Raw genomic sequence first — 26,056 nt, 5'->3', positions numbered from 1 at the left:
CCCCCCCCCCCAATGCTGTTCCCGTGTTCCCACCACAACAAGCCTAAAAATCATAATAAACAAGCCCATCATCAACCACAACACGACCATCACATCGCACACCCCTCCACCCCTCCCCCTTCATTATCTATCCCATCGCTGCTTGTTGCACTTATCCAGCATATCACGGACCACTCGTGGCCTCAATCTGCTTAACGATCATCGCATCTTGATCGCATCGTCTACGCGACAACAGCCATACCCACATCTCCCTCCCCAAAAGCCCTCTTGTCAACATGTCAGGCGCAAACAGCTGGCTGCAAAGGCAGCGCAAGTCCGACCTCCTCGAACTCGCCTCAAACGTCGGTCTGAAAGAGTACGTGGTCTAATTTTCTTCTTCCTCTCCCAATTATACGACTTCAGCTAGCTTGACGATGTATTGCGCTTGGACGAGATGCGCTGTTGCGTGGGACTGGGCTTGTCGCGGCAAGGCGTGGAAGTGGGAGCTCGAAAATGACGATGCTCTTCCCCACGCAATGCGGCTACAAACCTCGCTATGCCACGCGATGCATGGAAAAAAGGCTGCTGCATCACGAAAATAAATCCAAGACAATTGCTAACATGCGCTTTTGCACTTATCCAGGACTGATGGCCTCAAGAAGGGCGATCTCGAGGTCCAGCTCGACGAATACCTCGCCGAGAATGCTGGCCAATTCTCCTCAGATCCCAAGCTCGCCCCGTACTTTCAGAGCCGCGCAAAGGCTATAGGATCTCCTGTCAAGAAGGAAGCACCTGTCGCCGATGCGCTGAAAGTCACCAAGCGGAGAGCAACAAAGATCGCCGACGATGTCGCCGCCGCTGTCTCGTGAGTGTGGTCTATTTGCGCGTCACAGCGCGTGTAAACAACAGACAGGACAGCCAACTAACATCCTCAAACAGTGGCGAAGAGTCATCTTCAACTGCCGTGGCTCGCACCCCGGGACGTGCTCTGTCTTTGGCTAGCCGTATCCCCCTTCCCGCCACGCCGGCTGATGTCGCTTCAGCGGTTGACCGCGGCACTATCGCTGTCCGGGAACGCGTCGCGTCCATCTATGCCGACTCCGGTATTACCGAAGTGACCCAGGCGACACGCGAGACTCTCTCCACGGTGACTTCCGTGCTCTTCTCCGTTGCCGCTTTTGAGCTGTACTTCTTGCGCCCGGAGATCCTGGCTGACCGCTACGCGTTCACCATCCCGGCCATTTCGCTCCTCGGCACATCTGACTACCCGGTTTACGTGCCGGATATGTTCCTGCTCCTGACCTCGTCCTTCTGGAACCCGGTTCTTCTGTGGGCTTTCACCAGCGTCATCGTCCCCAGCTTGTTCGGCTACTTCTTCAACCTGTCCGCTGCGCACCATACTAGTGGACGCGTCACCCGGGCTCGAAGCAGCCAGCCCGAATACGTCGTTGACCCATTGACCTTCAGCATTGTCAAGGCAGTGCTGACCTACGTTGTTTTCGCCCAGGGCGTCAGCTTCTGGGGCTTGGTCGATGACCTGTCCGTCGCGCGCATCAATAAGGCCATTTATGGCGGCTGGAAGGGCGTCCTTGTCGGCTCTGCCATCACCGGCCTTGTGAGCGTGTATGACGCTGTGCTACGGAAGTAGATGCCTCGCTCGCGACTTCTGGGGGCGTACCACGCCATTGCATCTCCATACGAGCTCAAAGCTCGTGGCAATCAAGCTTCATAAGCTTACGACTGACGAAGACAAGTTTTGTTGACGTCTCCTAGCTTCCCGTGGCAGCAATATATACCATTGCGCTAATCTGGTAGCCGCTCCTAGCTGCCGCCGCTACTTTTACTGGGGGAAACGAATGGCGTTCACGGCGTTCCTGGCGTCATGGCATGGCTCCTCTTCGCCTGATACCTCCTTTTCCTGCCTAGTTTGTCTTAAATATGGCTCGGCCGCACTTGCACTCCCAACAGCATCTGCTGCTGGGTGATTTGGCTCCCTCGTGAACTCTCAGCCAAGCAACAGGGTCAAAGTCTTGTACATGGACGGTTTTTTGGTCCTTCTCTCCAAAGTTTTCGAAGAGGACATGCTTTTTGGTTTCAAGTTTTTGATTTCCATTCACTGGTTTTTCATCGGTGTCGAGTACGTTGCAATCCACCACATAACCTGGGGGAGAGCTCAAAGGGAGGAAAATTGGGTAGGACGAAAGATGAGTTGGATGACTTTGTCTAGATTACGAGCGAACGAGGGCAGAGGACGGGTTCGACAGGACAGAGGAATATATTTTGCATTTTGCTTGTTCTTGAACGAACTTGTGCATCATCTAGTGAACCCCTGAAATATGCTATTTTGCCAACACGGGTTATCATACGGCGTGACCGTCAGCCGGCTACAACGCTATCCGCAGTGCTTGAATCTGGCCTATGGTTCGGTCTTGCACCCATGGTTCAAGTATGATATGACAAAAGTGTATCTTCCATTACCGTTTGAAACAAAATAGTAGGCGTACGCTTGAATTTCAGGCATCAACCGCATGGGCCAGATATGCCACGAGATCGGAAACGTCCTCGTTCTGCCTCAGCACTAGTGTTCCTAAGGTAATCGACGTCCGAGACAAACTGCTTGTAGTCCCTTTTGCACTCATTCGTGCAATCGACGTGCAACTGATGTGCGTGAATGGCAAGGGCGTTGGCATCCACCTTGCCTGGAAGCGCGCAACTGTAGCTCTCGAAAGAAGTAATGTTCTTCGAGAGCGATGGGTCGCGGTGATCGTCGGAGAAGAACGACACTCATATTCATCTTCAGCCTCAGTACGGTGCGTGGGCCCGTCTATGAGTCCGGATCAAGTTGAGAGATCGCCCCCTTGCGACCGTGTAGAAGATCAGGAAGCCGGTGAAGACCAGCGCCACGGTGGCCAGGCCGATGAGCACATGCAGCTGCTGCCGCGCCGCCTTGTTCCCAATCAGCCGGTGCCGCCCGTCGACGTCCACCTCGCACCACAGGATCTTGATCCAGGACCCGTACCCGTCGCTCGTCAGGACCTGGTCGTAGCTGTGCGTGCTGGCGCACTGGAACCACGCGTCCGGGTCGCCGTCGCGCGGGAAGTAGACCACGTCGCGGTCCCAGCACGCCAGCACGGCGATGGCGGCCACCCAGCCGGCGGCGCAGACACTGTCGAGCGCGATGACGGCCCAGATCGAGTACGGCAGGGAGATGAAGCGGGCTACGGCCACGTAGACCTGGACGACCATGCCGACGGCAGTTATCGCGATAGTCACGACCTCTGCTGTGACCTTGGTCATCTGGGATGGCGTGATTGCGCCGTACGCCATCATCGCGATGAAGTTGGCCATGAGAAGGATCCGGAAGAAGAGCCCGCCCACTCTGGGCTCTCTGTTGCGGAAGCCCATGTTGCTGGATTGAATTCAGGACCAACGGCGGCTGCTGGCGGATCTTCGCGCTCCAAGTCCTACAAGTGTTGTTCGACGGCCACTGGCTGCGGTCGGTCGTCGCTGCTATTCCCGGCTATGTTGTCATTCATGAAGGTTGAAACAGCGAAGTCGCCGCGAACTTCGACTCCCTTCTGTTTTAACTTTGAACCTCCATCATGTCCAATTTCAGCTATCTCAGCTCTGCCCCGTTAGCGGAGTTTTGGGAAATGCCTGACGTGCCGAAGATCTCCACTTGGTTGGCATTGCCTCACCTCAAAGTCCGCAACGGCCGGTTTAGGTTGAGCGAGATATCTCAGCTCTGTTCACGTGGACTGTGAGGAGGAGATAGTTGGAGTAGTACAACCGGTCTTCCGGTCCGGATATACTCGAGCCTAACCCGGGTGATGAATCTTGGGCTTGTCCATCATGAAGTCCGCTCTTGTGAACGGAATGCGGCGCTCATCGCCATGGTGTATCCGGTTCAAACCTGACTCGTAAGGTGACCTGCTGACTGCGCTCTTTTCAGACGAGTGCTGTGCCGTAGGCTTCGTCTCGACCACCCACGCTGTCAAGATGTCGTTATTCTGGTTTGCCGGGCAAGTCCTGAGGCCTGATTAGACAGCTCGTTGTGACAATTGAGCATGCCATTGGCACGCCGTGTACATCTTTGGCATATTCTCATGCGGCTGCTAAGTTATTACTTGTGGCCATCTTGAGTCTGCATGCAAACAGGTGTCATTCGCCTCACGCCTGCCTCCACTGATGGAATTCTACAGCACTTCCAAGTCGGCACTTTTGCAAATGTGCAAATGGAGGGAGGCCGTGGTCTGAACACTCTGACCAATCGCGCGACCGCTTATCGTGGGCGCAATATCGATAAAGGGAATTCCGTCACAGCTAAAGTGCCGCCGTAGGGCCATTTTGAGACAAATTCCACATGGCCCCGGTGACGTATATTCCCGCCGTAGCCTTAGCCTTAGCGGCGCATGCCAGGGCAAGAATGACATTTGGGCTGGCGTGCGTGGCCTGGCCCCGGGTCCCCTCCCCTTGGTGGGCAGCAGCGGCGTTGTCACGGTGCCTGGCTGGGCTCGAGATGCGACGGACAAGACCAGAGCAGAGCAGAGCTGAGCAGAGCAGTAGCAGGAGTATCACAGCAATTAAGTCCCGAGCATTACGTCTGTTCGGATGACGGCCAGTAAGAGTTTGCGATGTACCTGGACTGCTGACCTGCTTTCGTACTACTGTAAGCAAAGGCAAGATCTGAAGCATGTCATGTATGCATGTTCCCTTAGCCTACCTTAGGTAGTCTACATGTACTTGAGAAGCATAAAGGGACAGACGAGGGGAAGTCCCCCTGTATTTGGCGGCTGTGTTTCGGGTGTTGGAGGGCTGAAAAGGAGACGCGGAGGTTTATGGTGGTGGTGGTGGTGCGTATCCTTGGTCATTCAGTCATCCTTCCAGGCTGTGTGCCCTGATGTGTGCGCAGCGGTTTCTATTTTTCGACCATAGATGGTCTCTTACAACCATGGACCTGGCCTGTTTGGGGCCGACCGCGATACAGTAGAACTTACGGGCACGACTTGGGGGTTTGATTGCAGTTTTTTTGGGTTTATGCGACACGCCCGGGTGGATGGGGAGGATGGACGATCCAATCAGCCGGCGCATTCCTGCCTCTCAGACCAACTCCAATCCAAGGCAGGCTGGCTATTGATGTTGATTATGGCGATGATCCTTGGTTGCCAGACCATCCATCGACTGGACAGGTAGGAGGTAAGGCAGCAAGAAGAATGGTGCCTCTAGTCTACTCGTGGTAGTGTTGCTCAAGAAGTGCCTTTGAAGCAAGGAACCGGTGGCACTTTCTCTTTCGAGATATTCAGGCTGCGAGCCAGAGCCGGAGCCAGCAGATCTGGGATCATCGATAGACACGATGCTCGATGCTCGATGCTCGGTAAGTGGAGCGGGCCAAACACACCCCCTCGCATCAAACCAAACCCGGCAGTGCTGTTCACATCACCAACTGCAGTGTGGTGTTAGGCAGACTTTCTCGGGGCAGAGGGAGCGTTACAACCAGAATTGTAGCCCCTGTTCATATCTTACTTGTCACTTCAGCACATGCTGTTATAGTTCTCGATAGCCAGTAGAAGAGAAAAGGCTATGTATAAGTTCCCCTCTCAACCGTCCATGTCTATGTATTGCGTGTCGCGATCTGTCCTTAGACTAATTATAATAAAGCGTCTTGCCCAGCGGCGCATGACCTACGACGACGCAACTCAAAACTTCCCCTCTTTTTAAGGGTAGTTGGAGATCCCTTCGTCATCCCCCGCTGATCGTGATTAGCACCAGCTTCCCGGGCTGCTTGTTTTCCTTGCCAAGGAGCCGTTCGGTTAGACCCAGGCCCAGCCCAGGTGCAGCAGCAGGCAGGTCCAAGGCAGGTCTGGTCTTGTCTGGTCTTGTCTCTCTCCAGTTTCGACCTAAACAAGAGGCGCGACGTACGGACAAACAGCCAGCCAGCCAGCCAGCCACGACTGCCGCCCAAAGTGAAAAGAGAGAGGCACAGAGCGAGAGGCGACTCGCGCGTGCATGCCCTGGAACGACTCGTAGCCTCAGGGACAAGAATAAGGAGCGACGCATACGCAACCCATAAGTGGCAACCGTTCTGACATATCTCTGGGCTCTGTCCACCCTGCATTCTTATTATTACCTGTGCCTTATATCTGAAAAAGGGGAAAGCAGCACTGTACCGCACTAGGTAGTGAGCTGGAAAGGCACGACTATCTATTTACCTTATATGAGGTAGCAGCAGATCTCGAACCTCCAACTCGATCGCCAGCCGTCAAACTTGCACATCGGTGCAGCTTACCTATCTACCCGCTGGAAATTGCACGGAGCCGCCGGCACGCTCTTGATCTGGAGATTCGAAGCAGGCGTGACTTTCATTTTAGGTAAGTTGGTCGATGCTAGATACCTTACCTTACGTTATGTGTTCCCGGGTAGCACAAACAATATACGACACGAAAAAGGCGAATTGCGGGCAGGCAGGTTCCAGGTCACAAGGCCGCCCATTTTCGCGATAATCTCCTTCCCACACCATCATCAATCAATTCCCCCTTCCCATCCGCCCACTGCCCCCACCGTCACTCGTAACCGGAAATGGCAACCCTGTCTACAGTCAGTTGACACAAGCTCGTTTGCTTGCCTTTAGATACACGTTGTTGAACCACTGCCGCCGCAACCACCCTCTTTCTCCTCCATCGTCGATCCGGATCTAAGACACCACCAGCCCACTACCATACTCACCCATCGCATACCCCGGGTTCTCGAACGTTTCACCACCACGCCTACCACGCCTTAACATCCTCTCCAGCGGACACCCACAATGAGTCTCGCCGGCTCAACACCGCTGCAAAGCGGCAAGGAGCAGAGTGATGCCCTTCCCAGGTTAGCCGAGCCTTTCCAGCCGACACCGTCACCAAAGAGCGACACGACCCCGCGGGCAGCCAGCGGCACCGACGTCACAAACGAAGAGCTGGACAATGGCAAGAAGCACAAGAAGCGCGGATTGTTCGGGTTCGGGAAGAAGAAGGTGGAAGACCCTGTCAAGTCGCCCTCGAGCTTGTCGGATGTACCGTCACCCAATCTGAGCACCACAGCTGTCAAGGACGTTCCCATAAGATCAACGGCGACTTCGCCCGTTCATACTGAGCACTCAATTCCCATCATGCCCTCGTCCCCGAACCGCGGCCTCTCCTCTTCACCGCGGCTGTCATCACCCGCTGGGAGCCAAATCTTCGAGCGCGACGTGCAGGAAAGCGCGGTGCTGATCCCTAACTCGCCCGCTATCCCGAGTCACATTACGACCGAGAACCACATTCCCCCAGTTCTCGATGCCTCGTCTGAGGCCATTACCGATGACCACCTGAGCCCCGACACGGTAGAAATCATCACCCACACTGGCCACCAGCCTGCTGCAGTAACCGTGACGGGAATTTCTGACCAAGCGTCCAGCTCCTGGACCGATGATCTTGCCAGCTTCGCCGCGGACAAGGAAGATACCGCGTCCAACTATGGCAGCTTCGACACCACCGATGTGCGAAGACTCAGCTTCATCTCCTTCGCGGACGTTGTACAGGCCGAGCAGGCGGGTCACGCAGGCCATGCCGGCAGTCGCGATTCCGTGCATCTGGCTGGCCTGACAAGCCTTGCCAGCATGGGTGTCAACAGGTCGCCATCACCTATTCGATCACCCATCTCGAGCGCAGGCGGCCCTGGTACCTCGCCACCGACAAGCAAGTCCGGGTCTGTCAAGGGCCTTGAGATGTCCCCAAGCAGAAAACCGCTGGGCAGCCCGACATTGTCACAGCATGCCGCTGGCACCACCGGCATTTCGCCAGCCGTCAGTGGAGAGCTGAACATTGAGACAATGTCGCAGGCTCTCAGGAGAACGGGAAGCACAGACCTGAGTGCAGTCCGCAGTCTGCCAACCAGTCCTGTGGAGGGCCCTTCTCGTTGAGGGCCATTGTTTGCGCGGAGGATGACGGCGCAGCTCCTACTTACCAGGAGCTTTGATTTTGCTTTTTTTTTTTTTTTTTTGGCCCATGGATAACCAATTCATCAGTGAGAAGATGTCAGGGAGGGCCTTTGGGAAACCCCGGAGTTTTGAGAGAGATATCAATTCCCCTTTTCCTTATCGGGCTGAAACGTCTTTGTTCTTACCTTCGAACACATGAGGATTGAAGCGGATGCTGTTATCTGCCTGCTTTTGTTACCGCCTGCTAGAGATATCAGATTAAGGAGTGTAGGGAGAATGGAGCCTTGTCGAGTCTGTTTCTTTTCATGACTGATGGCGGGGATGAACCCTTTTTCTACGATAGGCATGCAGAGGGCAGCGTTGACGCAACGTATGAGGTTGTACATTTTACCAATATACGGGATTTTCCTCTGCCTTACATCTCTCTCATCTGTCTCTATGCCAAACTCATGGACTCCGTGATATTTGGGATAGCAGACCAAGGCCCCGATGTACGGACGTGGTGATGATTCATTTGCGCCGAAATGAATGCCTCTAACACGCTAAAACAACTACCGAGGAGCTCATGAGATTCACGACAAGACTCGAGTGAGCAAATAAGGAAGCTGATAGGGCAGGAGCGGTGTGTTTACCTGTGGTACGGCCCCCCTTAACCGGACTGATGAGCGTTTTCAGAGACCAATGCCAGATTTCAAGAACCAATCTTACCACTAATCCAGCCCTCCTACCTCTTGTCTATTGGAGCTATAGGTGAGTCTAGCGAAGGAGTCATCTTTTCCACGTCCGACGGCCGGCCCGAGTCGGGGAGGCTGTGATTGGGCTTATCCGGGGGGTGCCGGTTGGGGCCTCCGAAGAACTCGGTCTGAAGCCGATTCTGGTACCGGCTGGTGCCGGAAAAGGCCCCGAAGTGGGTATCTCACTGGGCCTAAACGCAACTCTGCGGCAGTCAGATAACAGTGTCGGCCAAGACCTTGCCGATACCGCTGGCTGCCCACAAGATTTCACATTCCAGACCGATCTCATGCACCGATCTTCTGCTGCGAGATGAACTGGCAATTGACGTGCGGGTGAGGCCGTTTTTGTATAGGCACCGTCGTGGGTTGCAAGTCGAGGCTGCTATCTCATCGTGACTCGGGCAATTGGCACTCATGTCCTTCACCTCGTATCATGGGCCAGGCTATGACGTATCTGAACTAAATCTCGGTGAAATGCCGACAAGCTTAAGCCCAAAAAGATTACAGCGTTTCGCCGCCGACAGGACGAGCGGCAATAACGCGGAAGAGGGTGCCGTTTTTGCTTGCCATCAAGCAAAATCTTTTTCACTTTTGCCCAAACTGCCCACTGCCACTGACACCCAACGATGATCGTCCAGTCACCTTAGAGGTGATTAGCCTCCTAGCTTAACCTAGAACCTAGCATGAAAAAAAAAGGTCGCTATCAATGGGCCCGCCCCTGCCTCTAGTAGCATGCGAATAGAGTCTGCATACACACACCAACGGGGCTCTGTCCCGATCCTCGGCGTGTCCAGTGGAATCTGGGGGCGGGGGCAACTAAACCAGCTATGACTCTGCTAAATGGATGGACTCTTATCCAGAGATAGATATCCGTTACGGTCCTCCTCGTTTGAGGATCGTCTGTTTTCTCTCTCTTATTCCACTAGTCAATTGAGATCTCGCGATTCCCATGCGTGTTGCTGGTTCTAAAGTTGGACCACCACAACGCCATACGCTCTCTGCTCTGCGTGCGAAAGCTTTTCCGCGAACAAGACAGAACTTTCATATCCTCTAAAACGTCCCAAGAACGCTCTTCTATAGAAGTCCTTGGTGTCATTCGTTTGTTTGAGTCATAAGATACGACTCTCGCCTGCTATGCCCTCCCCACCACCAACTCCTAATCTGTAAAGCCTCCTTTCTCTGCCCGAACGGGCCCTCCGGTGATGATCAAGGGCTCGGATGACCACACGACCGCTGCCGTTGGCCAGACCCGGCCGCATCGGAGCGATGACGTCGAGTCCGGGGCCGGCAGCCACGAGGTAGGGGCCTCGTCCTCCTCGACGACCACCTCCGACGACAGCGGGTCCGTCAACAGCGAAGGCCGGGAGAGCCTCTCGCACATCTCGACCCATGTGTCACTCGGCCCGGACAACCCGATCGACCACTACAGCTCGTGCGTTGACATCCCCGATGAGGTGTACGACCGCATCCCGAACCACCGGAAGCTCATCATTGTGGCCCTGCTGTCCTACTGCTCATTTCTAGCACCCATCTCTAGCACGTCGGTCCTTGCCGCGACGCCGGAGGTGGCCAGCGAGTATAACACCACGGGATCCGTCATCAATGTTGTAAATGCTATATACATGTTGTTCATGGGCATCTCGCCTATCTTCTGGGGACCTCTGAGCGAGGTTTGGGGTCGGAAGCTAGTAAGTATTCGTGAGAGCACTCATAGACGGCTCATACTCTGCTAACATTTCCAAGATCACATGCACAACTGCTATTCTCTTCCTAGCATGCAGCATAGGAACAGCACTGGCACCCAATCTTGCGGCTTTCTTCATATTCCGTGTGTTGACGGCTTTTGAAGGCACTGCTTTCCTCCTCGTTGGCTCTGCCTGCTTAGGGTAAGTGCTCACCTCTGAGACAACCCCTTATTCAATGCTCAGCCGAAAGACACCACTAACACTTGACAGTGATATCTTTCGACCTACTGAACGAGCGACAGCCATGGGCTGGTTCTTATCAGGGACCCTGGTTGGGCCAGCTTTTGGCCCCTTTATCGGAGGAATCATCGTCACGTATGCTTCATGGAGAGTCATCTTTTGGCTTCAGACAGGCCTTGCCGGCCTAGCTGCGTTGGGCGCATTCACACTTCTACCAGAGACCATACATCACAAGAAGATTGACGACCTGGAGGGCTTCACAAAGAGGAGAAAGCTCAAGGTCTTCTGGGGCATGATCAACCCCATCCGCGTGCTACGGCTGTACCAGTACCCGAACCTCATTATCGTCGGCTTTGCGAGCTCCTCGCTCGTATGGAACATGTACGGCCTGCTGACGCCGATCCGCTACGTGCTCAACCCGCGCTTCCACCTCACGACGCCGATGCAGGGGGGCCTCTTCTACCTGGCGCCAGGGTGCGGCTACGTGATCGGGACCTTCTTCGGCGGGCGGTACGCGGACCACGTCGTGCGCAAGCAGATCAAGAGCCGGGGCACGCGCGTCGCCGAGGACCGCATGCTGTCGGCGCTGCCGTTCATGGGCGTGGTGATCCCGACGTGCGTGCTCATCTACGGGTGGGGCGTGGACCAGGACGTCGGCGGCATCCCGCTCGCGGTCGTCACGCTGTTCCTGCAGGGCGTCGCGCAGCTGTTCTGCTTCCCCAGCCTCAACACGTACTGCCTGGACGTCATGCAGAGCCGCGGCTCCGACGTCATCGCCGGCAACTACTTTGTGCGCTACCTGTTCGCCTGCGTGTCTACCGCCGCCTGCCTGCCGGCCATCGAGACCATCGGCGTCGGCTGGTTCCAGACCATCAGCGCGCTGTTCCTCTTCTTCAGCGCCGTGGGCGTCTGGGCTACGGTCAGGTGGGGCAAGGGGTGGAGGGACAAGGTGGACAGGCGCAGGAGGGCGAAGCGGGTGGCCAAGAGGGAGAAGGCGAGGGAGCAGCTACGGGAGCAGCAGGAGTTCGCCGAACACGAGGCTGAGATACAGGCGGCGGCGGTGGCAACAGCAGCCCAGCAGGAGCTTCACGAGGAGAAAGACGCACATATCGGGGAGAATGGAGACACTGCCGAGACCGCCGGCCGCCGAGAGGAGAGGATGGCGGGTGAAACAGACAAGACGAAAGAGGAGGTTTGATGTTGATGAGATGAAAACTAGGTTGGCTGACTGACTGTATATCCACGGATGCATACACTGCACTGCCGACGACTTGATGGATGATGATGATGAGGGACTTTGGAGATGGATGGGTGGACTGGCTTGGAAAAAGAGATTGGAGGGTTCCTAGAGAGACATATTTGATACCACGGCTGGGATATGCCACCTTCACCATAATTAATTTGGATGGATTTTGTTTTTCAAAAGGCTTCGAGCGCAGTCGAGACATTTCGCACGCAAAATATAGCTTGGCTGGCCTTGGTTGACGCATCCGTGACTCTGGATCCGTTGTATACTATATCTTTATTCGGGTTCTATGACTTGTTTCCCCAGCGCAATTTCTCGTTATCGTCGAGTAATTTGAGGGTTGATGAACCCAAGCCCTGGACCCCTATTTCTTGCAAGTCTTGGCATACGGCATTTGAAGATTGTTTAGGAGCCCCCACGAAGATTAATTAGTCCGCGGCAGTGCAAAGAGGCTCCACGATTCTATCCCAAGTTTTATGAGCCCAGGCGATCTTTGGTCTGAATAGAAACTCGCCCGTGTCGATCGTCCCCAGGCCAGCGGGTCACAGCTCCGCAGTTGAGCAGAATAATACAGCGACAACAGGGGAGACGGATTTTGACGTCATGGTCGGTCGATGTGCTTTGAATAAAGTGAACGTGCCCTTGCTTTTATTTTTGACAAATAGGTCAGATTTTCAAGCTTATTCGAGCATCATTCTGGAGTATGAAACGTGTTGGGCAGAGAGTGTGAAGAGCGGCGGACTGTCTCGGTCATCCCTATTCGGCACACAGGCTGTTTCACAAAATCTGGGTCCGAAGAGTGGGAACCAATCTGACTGCACCCCGGCCGCCGGACGAGCTGGGCGGATACCAGTGAAAATGCAAATTGTAGCCATGTACACATCCCAGCGCCGACCGGTGCCCCTTGCCCATGCAGCGGCAGCCGACGGTCGATCACGGGCAGTCGAGCGAGAGTGACTGGGTATTGTGTCTTGTTTTTCTGCGGGTACACCAAGCGGTCGTTCAAGGGTACCGTATCAGTGTGCCAGAATTGGTAGAATTGCTGCTAGTGTTAAGCGACTGATTGGGTGCCTTGGCACGCTTGGCATTGAGCCTCGCCGATCTGCAGACGTCCTGATACAGCCGAGAGCCCTTTCAAGCGCAACATGTGTGCGGTGACGAGAAACCACACGACCTTCCAGCGAGGCGACGCCCCCGGGGCGGGCGTGCGTGCAGTGCGGCTGGATAGCCGGTGCCAAGCCTCTGACAAGATGCGCATGGGGAATGCAGAGAATCTCGCTCAGCTCGCCGTGACTGACGAACGAGAACCAAGAGCGCAGAGCTTAGGAGGCATGATCGCCGTCGTCCATGTTCCGCACGCGCTACGTCTACTGCTCCAGGAACCACTCGGGTATTGGACATGTTGCTACTTCGCCACACGGGGATACTTGGTCAGATATGACAGGTGAACGGGTGCTTCTATATCCACGCCGCCATGCCTTTACCAATGGCCGCACCATTGCCATACAGTTATGAATGATACAGTCTACTAATGCACCGAATAGAGACGAAAACTGGACCTCATGCACAGTTGCACCTTCTCTAACAAATGTGACCTGACCCTTGAATCTACCTAGGTACTGTGATAGAAGGCAAGACTTCGGGCGTGAGAACCACTCACTGCGTGTTGCATACCTAGCCCACAAAAGTCTCAACTTCTCAAATACTGTCTTGGTTGATATGTTGCTCTAAATATATCGAACATAGGCATTGTTGGAGTTATTTACCAAGCGTGCGCTAGATCAGTCCCAAACCGTGATAGAAACAAAACCCGCATCAACGTCACGGCTTGGCATAATCTCCAAGTGCTTAACCGTCGAGAACGCGCTTTAGCTTGGGTCTGTCCGCGTCTCGAAGATTCAAGGAAGACTAAAGCGTGGGCGGCAAGGATGGGATGGTCAAGGGGACCTCGACACCTTCTCCACTGATCTTCTCAAACCCCTGGCACTAACACCCCCTTTCGTTATCCACATCATTGCAGCTCGTTATTCGGATGCCCTTTCTGGGAGGCCTGGCGACGTTGATGGCCTGGTCGTCCCTCTGCCGTTTCCCACATCTCATGTAGATCGGGTTCGACGGCCTTGTATCTGTTCGATGGGTTAGATCTCTGAAGACACAAGGTGTCCCGGATCCTTTGTTTTACTGCTCCTCTATCTTGTTCTTCAATCCGCCTCTCCCCATTTCTGTAGTCTGGATCTTCATACCAAACCCACACAACTTTGCTGTGTGCATCACACTCCTTCATTAGCAAATTCATTGAGAAGCAGCTTGATGCTATTCTCTAGTCGCTCACTACATACTCTTATTACTTTATCGTTTATTACAGTTTCATTTTGATCTTGACTGGCAGTTACATGTTGGGATAGATAGATCCATTTCGACTTTTACAGCATGGAACGAGCATCATGTCTTCCCAGAAGCAAGTCCGAGACATTCACACAATTCATGTCACAGAAGGTCGACCCAGTCCTACCGTTACCAGCACAGAGTAAACGCAAAATACGTGTACGGGCGTTACTGAGCCACTGCTTATACCGAAGGGTGATACTATGGCTATTCACAGTTGTCGTCCTGGTAAGCCTGGTGATGTGCACGAGTGGGGTTCCCACTCAAAGCAATGGGTTATTAGACTTAGTTCACTTCCACAAGAACGGGGAGGAAGGCAGTCAACAACAGCAACCACAACAACAGGAGCAGCAGCAGCCACAGAATGACAAGCCCGCCGAGAAGAAGCCAGAAGAGGAGAAGAAAAAGGATGGACCTCACTGGCTACAATATACTCAGTAAGTGTCGGTGATTTTGAGATGAAATCTGTCACTGACTTTGCCTCCCTAGTCTCGATGGGTATTTCAACGGCTTGAGGACACTGGTGTCAAAGAAAGACTATATACCCGAGTACCCCATTGAGGATGTTCACTCCCCGCACACCATCGCAGTTCCCATCAGCCCTGAGGTGCCCGTACCAAGACCCTATGTCCCTCAACCAGACTATCAGTCCTCCAAGTACACTGACAAGTACTACCCTGTGCATCAATGTTACCTTGACAAGGAGAAGACTGTTCCTGTTCCAGACTCCTATGCGTATGACGGCGTTCCTCAAGGTGTAGCAGAGCCAGCTTTGGGATCATATGACCTTCTGGGAATTCGCGATGATGTCTGCTTTGATCGGTTTGGCCGATATGGACCCTATGGCTTGGGCTACAGCAAGCAGGAAGGCGGCACCGACGCCGGTATCGACACTGAGAGTGAGGGCAATGAACATGTCTGGGCTAAGACTGGCAAGATCAACTACCGGAAAGTCGACTGGGGCCAGGCTCAGGAGCAGTGCTATGCAGCCAACAAAGAGCGCTTCATTGATGCCGACGAGAAGGAACTGGAGCAGTACGAGAAGGCAAGCAGTGGCAAGGCCGCTCAATACCAGATCTCGAATGGCCAGAAAGAGAAGAAAGAACGGATTGCGGTCGTCATCCGCACATACGTTGGCTTCAAGTGGACGCAGCACGCCATCCTTAACTTTCGTGCCATGATTTCAGAACTCGCATTGCGTTCAGGGGGCGAATACGGCGTTCATTTCCTCCTTCACGTCAAAGACAATGACCAGCCTATCTGGGCTGATCCGGTCACCGCCCAGAAAATTCTCAACGACAACGTCCCGACCGAGTTCCATAGCATGTGCACCTTGTGGTCTGTAGCGCAGATGCGCCTCTTGTATCCTGGCAAATTCAGCAAGCCTTTCGAAAACCCATCCAACGGCGATATTCACGGTGTGTATCGGTCCGCCCACATGCCGCTTCAGCACTTCGCCATGGAGCATCCAGAATACGCTCATTATTGGAACTGGGAGATGGACATGCGGTACACTGGAAACTATTATGAGCTATTTGACCGCCTCGGTGCTTGGGCTGCACAGCAATCCCGCGTCCAGCTCTGGGAAAGGAGCCAGAAATATTACATTCCCGGTTTCCATGGCAGCTGGTCCAACTTCACAGAGATTGTGGAGGCTGAGACTGAGGCTTCGGGCCGCCAAGCCATCCTAGGCCCTATCGTGTTCCCAGGCCGTCAGTCATTGCGTTCTGAAGAACATGGTTACAGCTTTGTGCCTGACACTTGCGCCCGGGGAAGCGACTTGTCAAAGTGTGGCGTAGGTGAAGATGCTGATCTGATCACACTGAACCCCATCTTCGACACAGACGAGTCTGGATGGGTCTTCGCAAAGGATGCGAGCGGCTACGACCTTGGCCTCCCGACACCTCCAAGACGGTGTGCCATTGTCACCGCTTCTCGCCTTTCTCGGCGTCTTCTGATGGTCATGCATGAGGAGACCTGGAGGATGCATCACGCCATGTTCTCAGAGATGTTCCCCGCATCAATGGCGCTGCATCACGGCCTCAAGGCCACCTACGCACCGCACCCGGTCTTCCTCGACCGCAGGTGGGAGCTCGAGGAGGTGGACAGGGCATTCAACGGCGGCCGTGACGGCTCTACGAGTGGCCACGGCAGCCCCTATGACCTGCGAAACGAGCACAACCATAAGGGCACCAGCTGGTACTACAACAGCGAGTTTGCTGCCCTGCTGTGGCGCCGCTGGCTGGGCTACTCGCAGATGGACGGCCGCGGTACTGGCGGTGGCCGCGCTGGCGAGGGCAATCTGCGCGGTGGTCTTGAGGAAGAGAGCGACCCCAATAGCACCGGCCGTATGTGCCTACGCAGCATGCTGGTGCATCCCATCAAGTGGGAGAATCCTGCAGAGCGATAGGGTTAGGTCACTCATCAACAGACCTTGCTGAGCAAAGTCACAAATTAAATTTCGATATTCTAGGGGCATTGACTAGAAAAAAGTTGCCGTTCCCTGCAGGCGTGAATGCCTACGAACGGATTGCATTGGCCGGGGCGCTTCAGTGGTTTTATTTATTTTGTATATCAACAGGTGACAGTCATCTTGACTAAGACTCCGTAGAGTGTCCGCTCTTTTTAGACAGCGACTGGGGAATGGCGTTAGTATTTGAGTAGTGTAGATCTACAATAACATAATTTATTTAACTCAATGAGTATCATCTTCGCAGCTATCGACCATCGGGGGTTTATTTAAGTGTCGTCTCGTTTAAGTTTTATATTTTCAAATAAACTCCTTTTAAGGAGGTTCAGGTTCACAATTGAGGTTGTTGATGTGTTCAATTGGCCGAAGCTGAGCTATCCGCGCTAAACCTTTTCGAGATTAAGGCAGGAGACACGTGAGGTCCTCAAAAAATTGTCCAGCTCAAGATCATGGACTTTTCTTAACTCGGACGACCAGTTGATGAACAGCTCACCTGCGACGAGGAAGAGATTGGGGCCAATTCATAATCAACCATAAAACTCCTCCGAGAGGAGATTGGAATTTTGGGCTTGTTGATTTCAGTCCCTCTGTCCCTCTCATCGGCCCCCTTTCTTTCTCAATTCAGTAGCCGTTCCATTCTCAGGATGGAGGCACAACGTCTCCTGGGACCAGCATCACGCTGCTGTCTCTCTTCCTCGCGCACACGCCTCGTGCAGCAACAAGCCGGCGTCTTCCAGCTCGCCATCCCGCGACGAGAAAAGTCTACATCAGCGCGAACAAAACGAGCTCTTAATATCCGGCCGCATCCGTCCTTCGTCGCCGACGAGGCACAAGATCACATCATCTTCAATCCGCCATCATCAGCACCCTCCGTCTTCCACACGCCCTTCAAGTTTCTACCCAAAAGCGATCCTAGGAGGCGCGCCAACCTCACCGCACTCTTTGGTCGATCTTCGACAATTGCCTACGACACTGACCGCGCGTCTGTTGCCCTACCGCCGACAGTCCGAGCCGAATCCAAGGTGCCACGACACCACCTCACCAAGCAAGATGTGGAAGAGATACGGCATCTAAGAGAGAGCGATCCAGACACATGGAGCGTCAGTAAGCTCGCCCAGAAGTTTAACTGCGCGCCGATGTTCGTCATGATGTGCTCCCAGGCGACTGAAGAGAAACTTGCTCAACAGAAAGAGAAGGTCGAACTGGTCAAGGCTCGCTGGGGACCGATACGGTCAAAGGCCAGGGAGGACCGAAGTAGGCGGAAGGCTATGCTCTACCGTGGAGAGATATGACCACCTCATCAGTTTGACAAGAGACAAAGCAACTTTCAGCATTCGCTTGTCATCTGCAACTGGTTAGAAAGACAGGTCGATCGTGTAGGAAAGCGTGTTTGTAATGTGTGTACATTGAGCAGCACCAATTGTATATTACAATAACCGAGAGCACAGCAGAAGGACGGGCATACAGGCATTTTCGTCGGCGAAACCCCGACAAACGGCGTCAAATCATGGCCGGGTGGCTATAGATCTGGAGACACTCCTCCAATCCTATGTACAATGTATACCAATTCAAATGTGTATAAGTCGCATGCAAGCTGAGGGACAAATTGACTCCCAATATTATCCCATTGCAGTACTTGGAAGTCTACCTGTTGTCACTGTCGTATCGTTGCCCTCTATTCCAGATCCCCTATTTTCATGATCCAATAACAGTATGTGCCTAATCCTGGCTAGCACCCCTTTTTTTGACTGCCATTACTTAATCCAAGCTATTCCGAGTCCCGGGGAGAATGATAAAATCAAGAGGTCTCAATTCGAGGCCTTCTGCTGTTCTCTCTCGCGGCGTGCTTTTGCGTGCTCTTCATCCTTCTTACTGGGAATTACCCTTGAGCACCAGTCACACCAACTCCTGGCCTTGCCGCTGACTTCGCGACCCCAGATCTCGCCTTTGTTCTTCTCGTCCGCCCATTCCGGGACGCAGGCGCCTACCCGCACCATCTTAACTCTCTTCCGTTTCACAATGCCACCGATACCTTCAATTTCATGCCTGGCATATCCCGGCCCAAGAGCCGGTGACGGCGTTCTCCTACTTACGGACCCCGCGACTGCATCTGGCCAACCTGAAGGCGGTGTACTGCTATGTACGCTTAGGCTCTGCAAGCTTTGCAGACTGGACTGGCTGCCCCAACTGCTTGATCCTGCGTATAATGCCAAGGGAGACTGCCCAGACGGCGTCGAGCCGAGTGCAAACTCCTCTGCTTCCCTTGCGTCCTCGGCATCGCAGTCTGTCTCTTGCTCGATATACTTGCCTTTGATACATTCACTCTTGCGAGCACACTCAACACCGCGATCTGCGTCCCCAATACCGGTGCCTAGTCCGCCGAGGACTTCACCGTACTGATTTCGCCATTTCCAAACCCTAGTTCATGTTAATACGACCAAAAGAAAGAGTCAGAGAGCACAAACCCCTGGTAATCTGCATCATGGCCACGAATGCCCCTTCCACAGGGTTGGCAGAGCCAGACCCCTTCGCTCTGGCACGTGCATATCGCTCGTTGCATCTCGTCTGAGTCAAGCGCCGCGTGTGCTCCCATACGCGGCCGGACGAGCATTCCGATGGGGGCCTTCGAGCACCCATTGCAGAGCCGACGGTGCCTATCTCGCAGGACGATGGGTGCCGGCGGTTTTATCGCACAATTCTGGTCCCAGTGATGAGCATTTCCCCTTATATTCTGTCGTATCAACTACACGTGCACTTACTCTGCAGACGACTGTTCCGCATCTCCGACACTCTGACACCTTGTCCCGCGCACACTGGCCCGCCTTGCCGCTGTAGCTGCCGGCCCGCGTCGTGTCCTCCATGTAGAACCAATTGCCAGCCCTAGCCCTGTAGCGCAGCGTCTCCTCGGGGTCGACGGGCAGGTCCTCGTTGGAGCAGTGCAGGGTCGACTTGATCAGCATGCTGCGGTACTGCAGCAGCCCGGCACGGACCTGGCGGCAGGTGCGGGACAGGTTGTCGAGCGTGTTGAGGTCGATGTCTGCGGCGATGGCCATGACGATACTGGTGAAAGCCAGTCAGTGTCTCCAGTCCCAGCCTCCGCCCCTCCTCTTTGTTAAAGGAGAAAGGGGGAGCTGTCGGAGAGGATTTGATTGAAGACCAAAAAAACTAAAGGGGAAAATAATGCAAGGTGTGTCCGCCTACGGATAGCATCCCAAAGCCTCCGTCGTCGAGTTCTGGTTTAGGTTCTCTCTGACGGCGAACTCGTGAGCCTCCTTGCGATCGTCCTTGTCCTTCTCCAGGGCAGACGGCGCCGTCGCATTGTTGTGGCCGTTGAGTGTGCCATTCCAGATGGGCTTGAAGAGGCCGGGTTGCGGGGGAGGATCGACGTCGTCGTCGTCTAAGTCGACGAACACAGCCATATTGACGTCGTTTCGTCAGTAGGTCGATATGGCGGGGCAAGATAAGATTGATTAGGGGAGGAATTGAAACGCAAACGAGACGCGATTGTTGGAAAGATGAAGTAGATATTGGGTTTCTACATTGAATAATACGAGGAGAAGGAATGGGGAGGAGCAGGTTGATCGTGGGTGAAGCAAGACGCGGGTGTCTTGTGCCTCTGGATAGGATAGGGGAGTTGTGACGTCTCGTAGACCTCTACGCCGCCCTTTACGAGTCTAGTAGGCAGACTGACGTGCCGGTGCCGCAGCGCCATTATGTAAAACGGCGGGGTGGGGAGCCCTGGAGGAGGCCACCTGCGCACCGCCGCGCCGGACCCGACATTGACCTCGTCGCTGCACCGAGTTCCCATGTGACGCCTTGATTCCCCCTAGTCTCTGCTATTATTACAGTAGCTTCCTCCAAATCCCACGACATGCCTCTTCACCGCATACCTCCTGCTACAGGAATTAGACGCACCGACCCTACATGGCCCAGGGGTTTCGGTCATTTGACGTGAGAATTTGAGCCAGACGTGGAAGGGAGCCGAATGACTCTCGAATCGACTTTCCTCTTTGGCGGGCTAACGATGGCTACTGTAGTACTGTCGCATACGACTGCCTTCCTAGTCCAGACTCCCAGGACGGCGCCACGCCTTGTTATTGCCGGACATGAGCGCTTGTGCCAATTCGCCTTGAAAAGACGCAGAACTCCGCTTCTCTAGCTACACTTGGAGCTTCGAAGAGCGATGCCGTCTTCGGTCTCAGGCACTGCGTCCTCAGACACGCGACCCGCAGAAAAAGACCATTTGATGGCTAAAACTCGCAATCCTGTGGGGGACGCGCCTTGCTGGAGCTTCCCGGATCCCCTTACGTACCGTCAAGTCAAGCGGTCCCACTCCGATCTTATCAGATCCGCATCTTCACCATCATGCCAAGTCGCGTGCGCCTGGACTATGACTATGAGGAACTGAGATCTGGCTTCATCGAGTCTTTCGTCTTGACGTTGGCACTTGCTTGTTTCGAGATCGTTGCTGTCGACTCCTCGACGCCAACGCGCACCAACTTGGCTCTCACGGACATCCGTCTCCGTCGTACAGCCATAGGTTGGCTCTCCAAGTTTGTCCTTCCCAATGAGTTGAAGATAGTGTTTATAAGACATCGTTTTTATGATGCATGCTTGTTGCCCTAGGTACCCTTGCAAACTAAGGCAGGTACATAGACGATGTCTCGGCCCAACAAAACTTGGGGTACCATGCCCATGGAGCCAGATCCCGGCGTTGAGCTATTATTCAAGATTAATGGCGCAAAAGGTATCAGCTGGATCTGCAACATTATCTATGACTTCAATTGTAGAGCCTATCCGACTATCATGGCTCGCATTATCGACGTTGCTGGCCTTAGCATAGAGAATGAAGGACTTAGACCCCTGGAAACCATGGGATGGTGAGCCGTGTGAGCAGCGCTGAAAATTCATTCCGTGCACTTACATTGTTCTTGGTTGTCGAGTGGCAGAGTAGGAAGCCAAATCCCCTGAATTGCTTCTGGAAGCCGTCCACGACTAGTGTCCGCTAAGTAGCCGTAGTGTCCTACACCGCTTGTCGAGACTTATTCCTTTTCTTGTACGTTCCCGCTGGAGAATAAGCGCTCCAGATGCACCATATGGACATCTAGTGTTGCAGTGTCTCAGTCCCTGAGAAGACGTTGGAACATCCCGTTGCCAGCATCACCCCAAGAAGTTTCTAACTATACCTGCGGTACTTTAGCTCGCTATGGACTGTTCCTTCCGATCGTCTCACGTATCAGCACGTCGGCATAGGAACCCTCTTAGCTCAAGAGAGTGCGGGTCTGGTCATGGTAGATCTCGAGTCTAAGAGCAGGATTCTGAGCAACTCGAATGTTTCAAATTGATGTGTAGAAAGAGTAGCTGAGAATTCTCGGTCTTTGCAATTTCATTTTTGTGATTTGAGAAGCAAATACCTCCCTAGACCTTTGAACCTAGATGTGGAGCATGATACTGCTTCCCTGCCTGATTGCCCTGCATTATAACATGGACAAAGGAAGGGGCTGAACACCAACGCGCGGTTGGGGTTCTCGTCCCGATTCAGTATCAGGATGTTGCTTATTCCAGAAGCACTAACTCCTCTGAGGCAGCCACCCAGCAAAAACAGCAATCTCACTTGAGGTTACTTCTGTTGCCGGAGCCAAGGGCCACCGAAGATAAGAAAGACGACCGCAAGCGTGGTGGTCGTGCAATTTTTTTCAGTCAACGATACCCTGTCTTCGCCGCTCCCACGACCGAAGGCTGCGGCAATAGTGTGAGACTGTTGTTTCTAGCTCAAGGCTACTCCCGTAAAAAGGAACGATGCTTGTCATGGGACTTGCCGTCGTCGTACGGAGACTTCTCCGGGAGGCCTGTAATCTTGCTTCTGCCCATTCCCCGGGCGCCATCCCAATTCCCGGTACGCGCTTCTGAAGCATGGATATGCTAGATTCGCGATCAAAGGATCAAGATTTGGCGTTGTTGACTGATGATATGGTAAGGAATTTCGGTGTACCACGGTGAGAGATGGTATATCATTGGTGCGAATTCACGAGTTCTCCGTTTAGTCTGAACAGAACAAAAAAGAATACGGTGCAAGACTCAGTTGGTTCTCTTCTCTCATTAGAGGGTGAAACCTCTAGACATTGGATCCTTGTCGACGATCAACACGCCCCGTTACAACGTGTCAGAACAGTGAAATCCAAGAGGTTCTAAGAGATGCGAAGAGGGAGTGTCGTAAAAGATGGATACTACCATTGATCTAGATCTGTAGGCGCTAAGAAAGATGACAGAGACCCGATCTTGTCATCAAGTTCGCCAGAGATGACCAATACGCTTGAGGTATGTCCGCTGTAATGCCGGACCACTAAAGTCTGACTACATATGCTCGAGATAGGGAAACCAGGGGTCCAGAGATAACGACACGAGAAGACTCGTATGCCAGGAAAGTTGACCAAGCCCCGTCGGAATTACATTCGCAATCAACATTATTTGATGCTGTGGGACTCGTGGCCAGCTAAAGCTAAAGCCCGCCATGTTCAGATTGAGTGCCTCGTTGTCAACGGACGGAAACGCGGCAGCTCTGACAGCGTATGGTGGCGCCAGCCACGGCGTGTGAAGAAGCCAATGCCGTGAGGTGTTCCCCCCTTGAATGGCAGATAATGACCAATACCATGTGCGCGCGGAAGACATCCGGCGCGCTGATATCTTGCCTAAGATCTTGGCGCTGCTGCAAACAGAGCAAAGGCTCTTCAAGTTGACAAAGTCGGCACATTTGCAACATCAACAGTTGATGTGAAATAGGATCACGGAGATCAGAAGCTCTTGTCGATATTCGTCTTGAACAATGGCAGGCTGGGCTGTTACACTGCATCAAATAGCATTTCCAAGAAATGCAAGTTACCTACGGGATGGCACGTTCATCCTCAGATCATACTCAGCCACCTGGACAGGGTTCCCTGTTGTCAAGGTCTTGGATGGTCGCGTAGAGCACCGCAGGAGATCCGGCGCACCCTTATCCTCAGCTGCTAGCCAACCACTTGCAAACAGTCTCGTCGAGTAGGGAAGTCGGGAACATGCATGGCGTCAGTGAGAAATAGCATCTCGCAAACCGGGTGCCGCAGCAAACGCTAGACGTTTGTGCCTTGGCAGGCTGTGTTCCACGAAGCAAATTTTATCCCGATATCAGGGAAGGGAATCCTCACTATTATTGTTCGCGCGTTTTCATACCCGAAAGCAAGTTTCTTCAAACATTGTCTTGTATTCCTCGGCAGAAAATCTCGCTCAAAAGCTTAGTAAGTAGGCTTTTAGGGCTTAATTCTGCAGGGTCAGCACTGCTTCTTCGCCGTGTGCATGATGTTGCCCGCGGGTGCAGAAACTTCGCAGTAGAATATTGGGGGTTCTCGCCTATTAGATTGAGGCTGATGCATGTGAAGGGAAGAGAGCCGGGGGTCCTGTTATATCACACCATGTTATCAACTTAGCTCAAAATGTCAACAAATGGTGCATTCGCAGGGTCCAACAAGGATGCAGATATACCGTGCTCCGCTCCAGTCCCAATTCGAGTTTGGGCGCGGCCGCCTCAAACATCCTCCTTCTCGCCATGGTCTTCGTCAATTGCGAGCAGATCAGAAGGCTCTCTCCAGTAGAAGCAGAAAACATGGTCGGCATGTTAACCCAATTGGGGCCTAGGGCTCATCATATATAGTGCCCGCGTATGCAAGAACATGCGAGAGCGGGCGAGATGCGTTCTGTATGCAGTGCGGCGGCTTTATTGGTCTTGGGTTGTGGTGGGTGGATGACATCCAGGCATTAGGCCCTCTGTAATCAATATTTTCTTATCAGGACAGGACCCAGGCACTCCAACGCAACAGGAAAGCTAGACCGTGTGTGCTGAGTGTTAAGATGAGGGCAACCGGTGAGGTGGCTGCTCTTGGCGAGAAGTCCCCCAACGAAGTCGTCCGCATGGGTGGCGAGCGCCATCAGTCAGTTGTGATGAATGGCTGGAAAACCCGTGGCCGACATTGGAATCCGCTGATATCAGGAGGACTTCTTTGTTGTCAGCATGGTTGCGGTCAGCCACAGCCGAAACCGTTCTCCGTCTTAGGTCTTTACGGTGCCTGTTGTTGCGATTTTTATCGGGGCGGGCCACCGTAATGTTAGACTGCTGCCACCAGGTCATTCGATTCGCTCTCTGCAGACCAGATAGATCAGACTGCAGGCTCTGTGCATCAGAGCTGATCGCCGGAAGCCGGCACTGGACCAGCCTCGGAAGGACAGGAGACAGAATTTTGTCTAGTTGTAGAAATCGACTGGTGCAGGATGGATGACGATGGGTTCAACGTGCACTAGCCAGTTAACAGTAGAACTGAGGTACTTAGGTCTAACAGAGCCACTAACATAAGTGTACGGGACGGAACGTTAAGCTTCATTTTAGCAAGTACCTATTTTAGGGTACTCTCTTATCCCTGTCACTTCGTATGTTGCGACCGAATGGCCAGCTATGTTGTCAAAAGCATGTATCTGGCTTGGTCCCTTCCCGCCGTTTCACAGGTGTATAGTCATCCACAGCTACCTGAAAATTGCAGCAGGTTGGGAGCTGTGCGGAAAGAACAGCGGGACGCCACGAGTGACTGAGACAGGTGAGTGAAAACGAGACAGGGATAACGATGTTGTTTAAGAAGCTCGAGCGGTAAGCGAATGGTTTCTGCTGAAGTGACATATCGCTGTCCGAGAGGCACACCATCCCAAACAGGATGCCGATGAGACGAACATACAAGCTGAAGTGCCAAATACATAACCCCCACATACAAGGGGTCGTTAAGACATACAGGAAGAGCAAAGCTTAACTCGCTTTGGCGAGGTCGCCGATGGGGCATAACGGTTGTTCAACATTTCTCCTATTTTGTTGTCTATTTTTGCCTTGCAACTTAGAACACTGAATCGAACCTCGATATGCGAATCCTTTAAGGAGTTGAGGTTGCAGACAATCCCGGTCGAGCGCATGGTAGGGCCGGTTATTCCATTAAGCGACTGTCTTGTATCATCGCAATCCCGTCGATACGACCTGGGACTGTGCAGACAAACGCAGGCAGGATGCGCCAAGCCCGCTCACCGTTGCGTTACGTTAATCAGCGTTACTGTCGACGGTGCTGTCCCTGGCGGGTATCTACTTGACTGTCAGCTTAGCTCATGAACAATATCTGCAGGTGGACAACCTATCTACGAACCCCTGTCCTCACCAGTGTTTGTACAACTACCGTACCAAGCTCGCCTCGCAAAGCACATACATTGCCCAGAGTCCTGATACGCCGGTACATGCCAGAACATATCATTCTCGCATCCTGGACGAGGCCCCTGGTTCGCCGCAGTATCTAATATTTCGGA

General features: G+C 53.4%; 6 protein-coding genes across 6 annotated transcripts; 4 read left to right on the top strand and 2 right to left on the bottom strand.

Moving 5' to 3' along the window:
• Positions 1 to 275: 275 nt before the first annotated feature.
• On the top strand, positions 276 to 1,627 carry UCRPA7_5195 (hypothetical protein; the record flags this gene model as incomplete). Its single annotated transcript, XM_007917742.1, has 3 exons — positions 276 to 355; positions 623 to 844; positions 919 to 1,627. The coding sequence occupies 3 exons, from the start codon at positions 276 to 278 to the stop codon at positions 1,625 to 1,627; spliced, it is 1,011 nt and encodes a 336-aa protein (XP_007915933.1).
• Positions 1,628 to 2,781: 1,154 nt separating this feature from the next.
• Positions 2,782 to 3,384, bottom strand: UCRPA7_5194 (hypothetical protein; the record flags this gene model as incomplete). Its single annotated transcript, XM_007917741.1, has 1 exon — positions 2,782 to 3,384. The coding sequence occupies one exon, from the start codon at positions 3,382 to 3,384 to the stop codon at positions 2,782 to 2,784; it is 603 nt and encodes a 200-aa protein (XP_007915932.1).
• Positions 3,385 to 6,781: 3,397 nt separating this feature from the next.
• UCRPA7_5193 (hypothetical protein) lies at positions 6,782 to 7,915 on the top strand (the record flags this gene model as incomplete). Its single annotated transcript, XM_007917740.1, has 1 exon — positions 6,782 to 7,915. The coding sequence occupies one exon, from the start codon at positions 6,782 to 6,784 to the stop codon at positions 7,913 to 7,915; it is 1,134 nt and encodes a 377-aa protein (XP_007915931.1).
• A 1,954-nt stretch (positions 7,916 to 9,869) lies between these two features.
• Positions 9,870 to 11,790, top strand: UCRPA7_5192 (putative major facilitator superfamily transporter protein; the record flags this gene model as incomplete). The annotated part of the gene is made up of 3 exons (XM_007917739.1): positions 9,870 to 10,355; positions 10,411 to 10,553; positions 10,623 to 11,790. The coding sequence occupies 3 exons, from the start codon at positions 9,870 to 9,872 to the stop codon at positions 11,788 to 11,790; spliced, it is 1,797 nt and encodes a 598-aa protein (XP_007915930.1).
• Positions 11,791 to 14,426: 2,636 nt separating this feature from the next.
• Positions 14,427 to 16,633, top strand: UCRPA7_5191 (hypothetical protein; the record flags this gene model as incomplete). The annotated part of the gene is made up of 3 exons (XM_007917738.1): positions 14,427 to 14,451; positions 14,513 to 14,660; positions 14,713 to 16,633. 3 exons carry the CDS (start codon positions 14,427 to 14,429, stop codon positions 16,631 to 16,633), a joined length of 2,094 nt encoding a protein of 697 aa, XP_007915929.1.
• A 2,431-nt stretch (positions 16,634 to 19,064) lies between these two features.
• Positions 19,065 to 20,112, bottom strand: UCRPA7_5190 (hypothetical protein; the record flags this gene model as incomplete). The annotated part of the gene is made up of 4 exons (XM_007917737.1): positions 19,065 to 19,111; positions 19,159 to 19,258; positions 19,453 to 19,753; positions 19,895 to 20,112. 4 exons carry the CDS (start codon positions 20,110 to 20,112, stop codon positions 19,065 to 19,067), a joined length of 666 nt encoding a protein of 221 aa, XP_007915928.1.
• Between the last annotated feature and the right edge of the window lie 5,944 nt (positions 20,113 to 26,056).

Source organism: Phaeoacremonium minimum, assembly GCF_000392275.1.
Source record: "Phaeoacremonium minimum UCRPA7 unplaced genomic scaffold PA7_03_scaffold_405, whole genome shotgun sequence".
In the NCBI taxonomy this organism is placed as follows: domain Eukaryota; kingdom Fungi; phylum Ascomycota; class Sordariomycetes; order Togniniales; family Togniniaceae; genus Phaeoacremonium; species Phaeoacremonium minimum.
The sequence above is the reverse complement of the archived record's forward strand: the minus strand, read 5'-3'. Positions and strand labels throughout refer to the sequence as shown.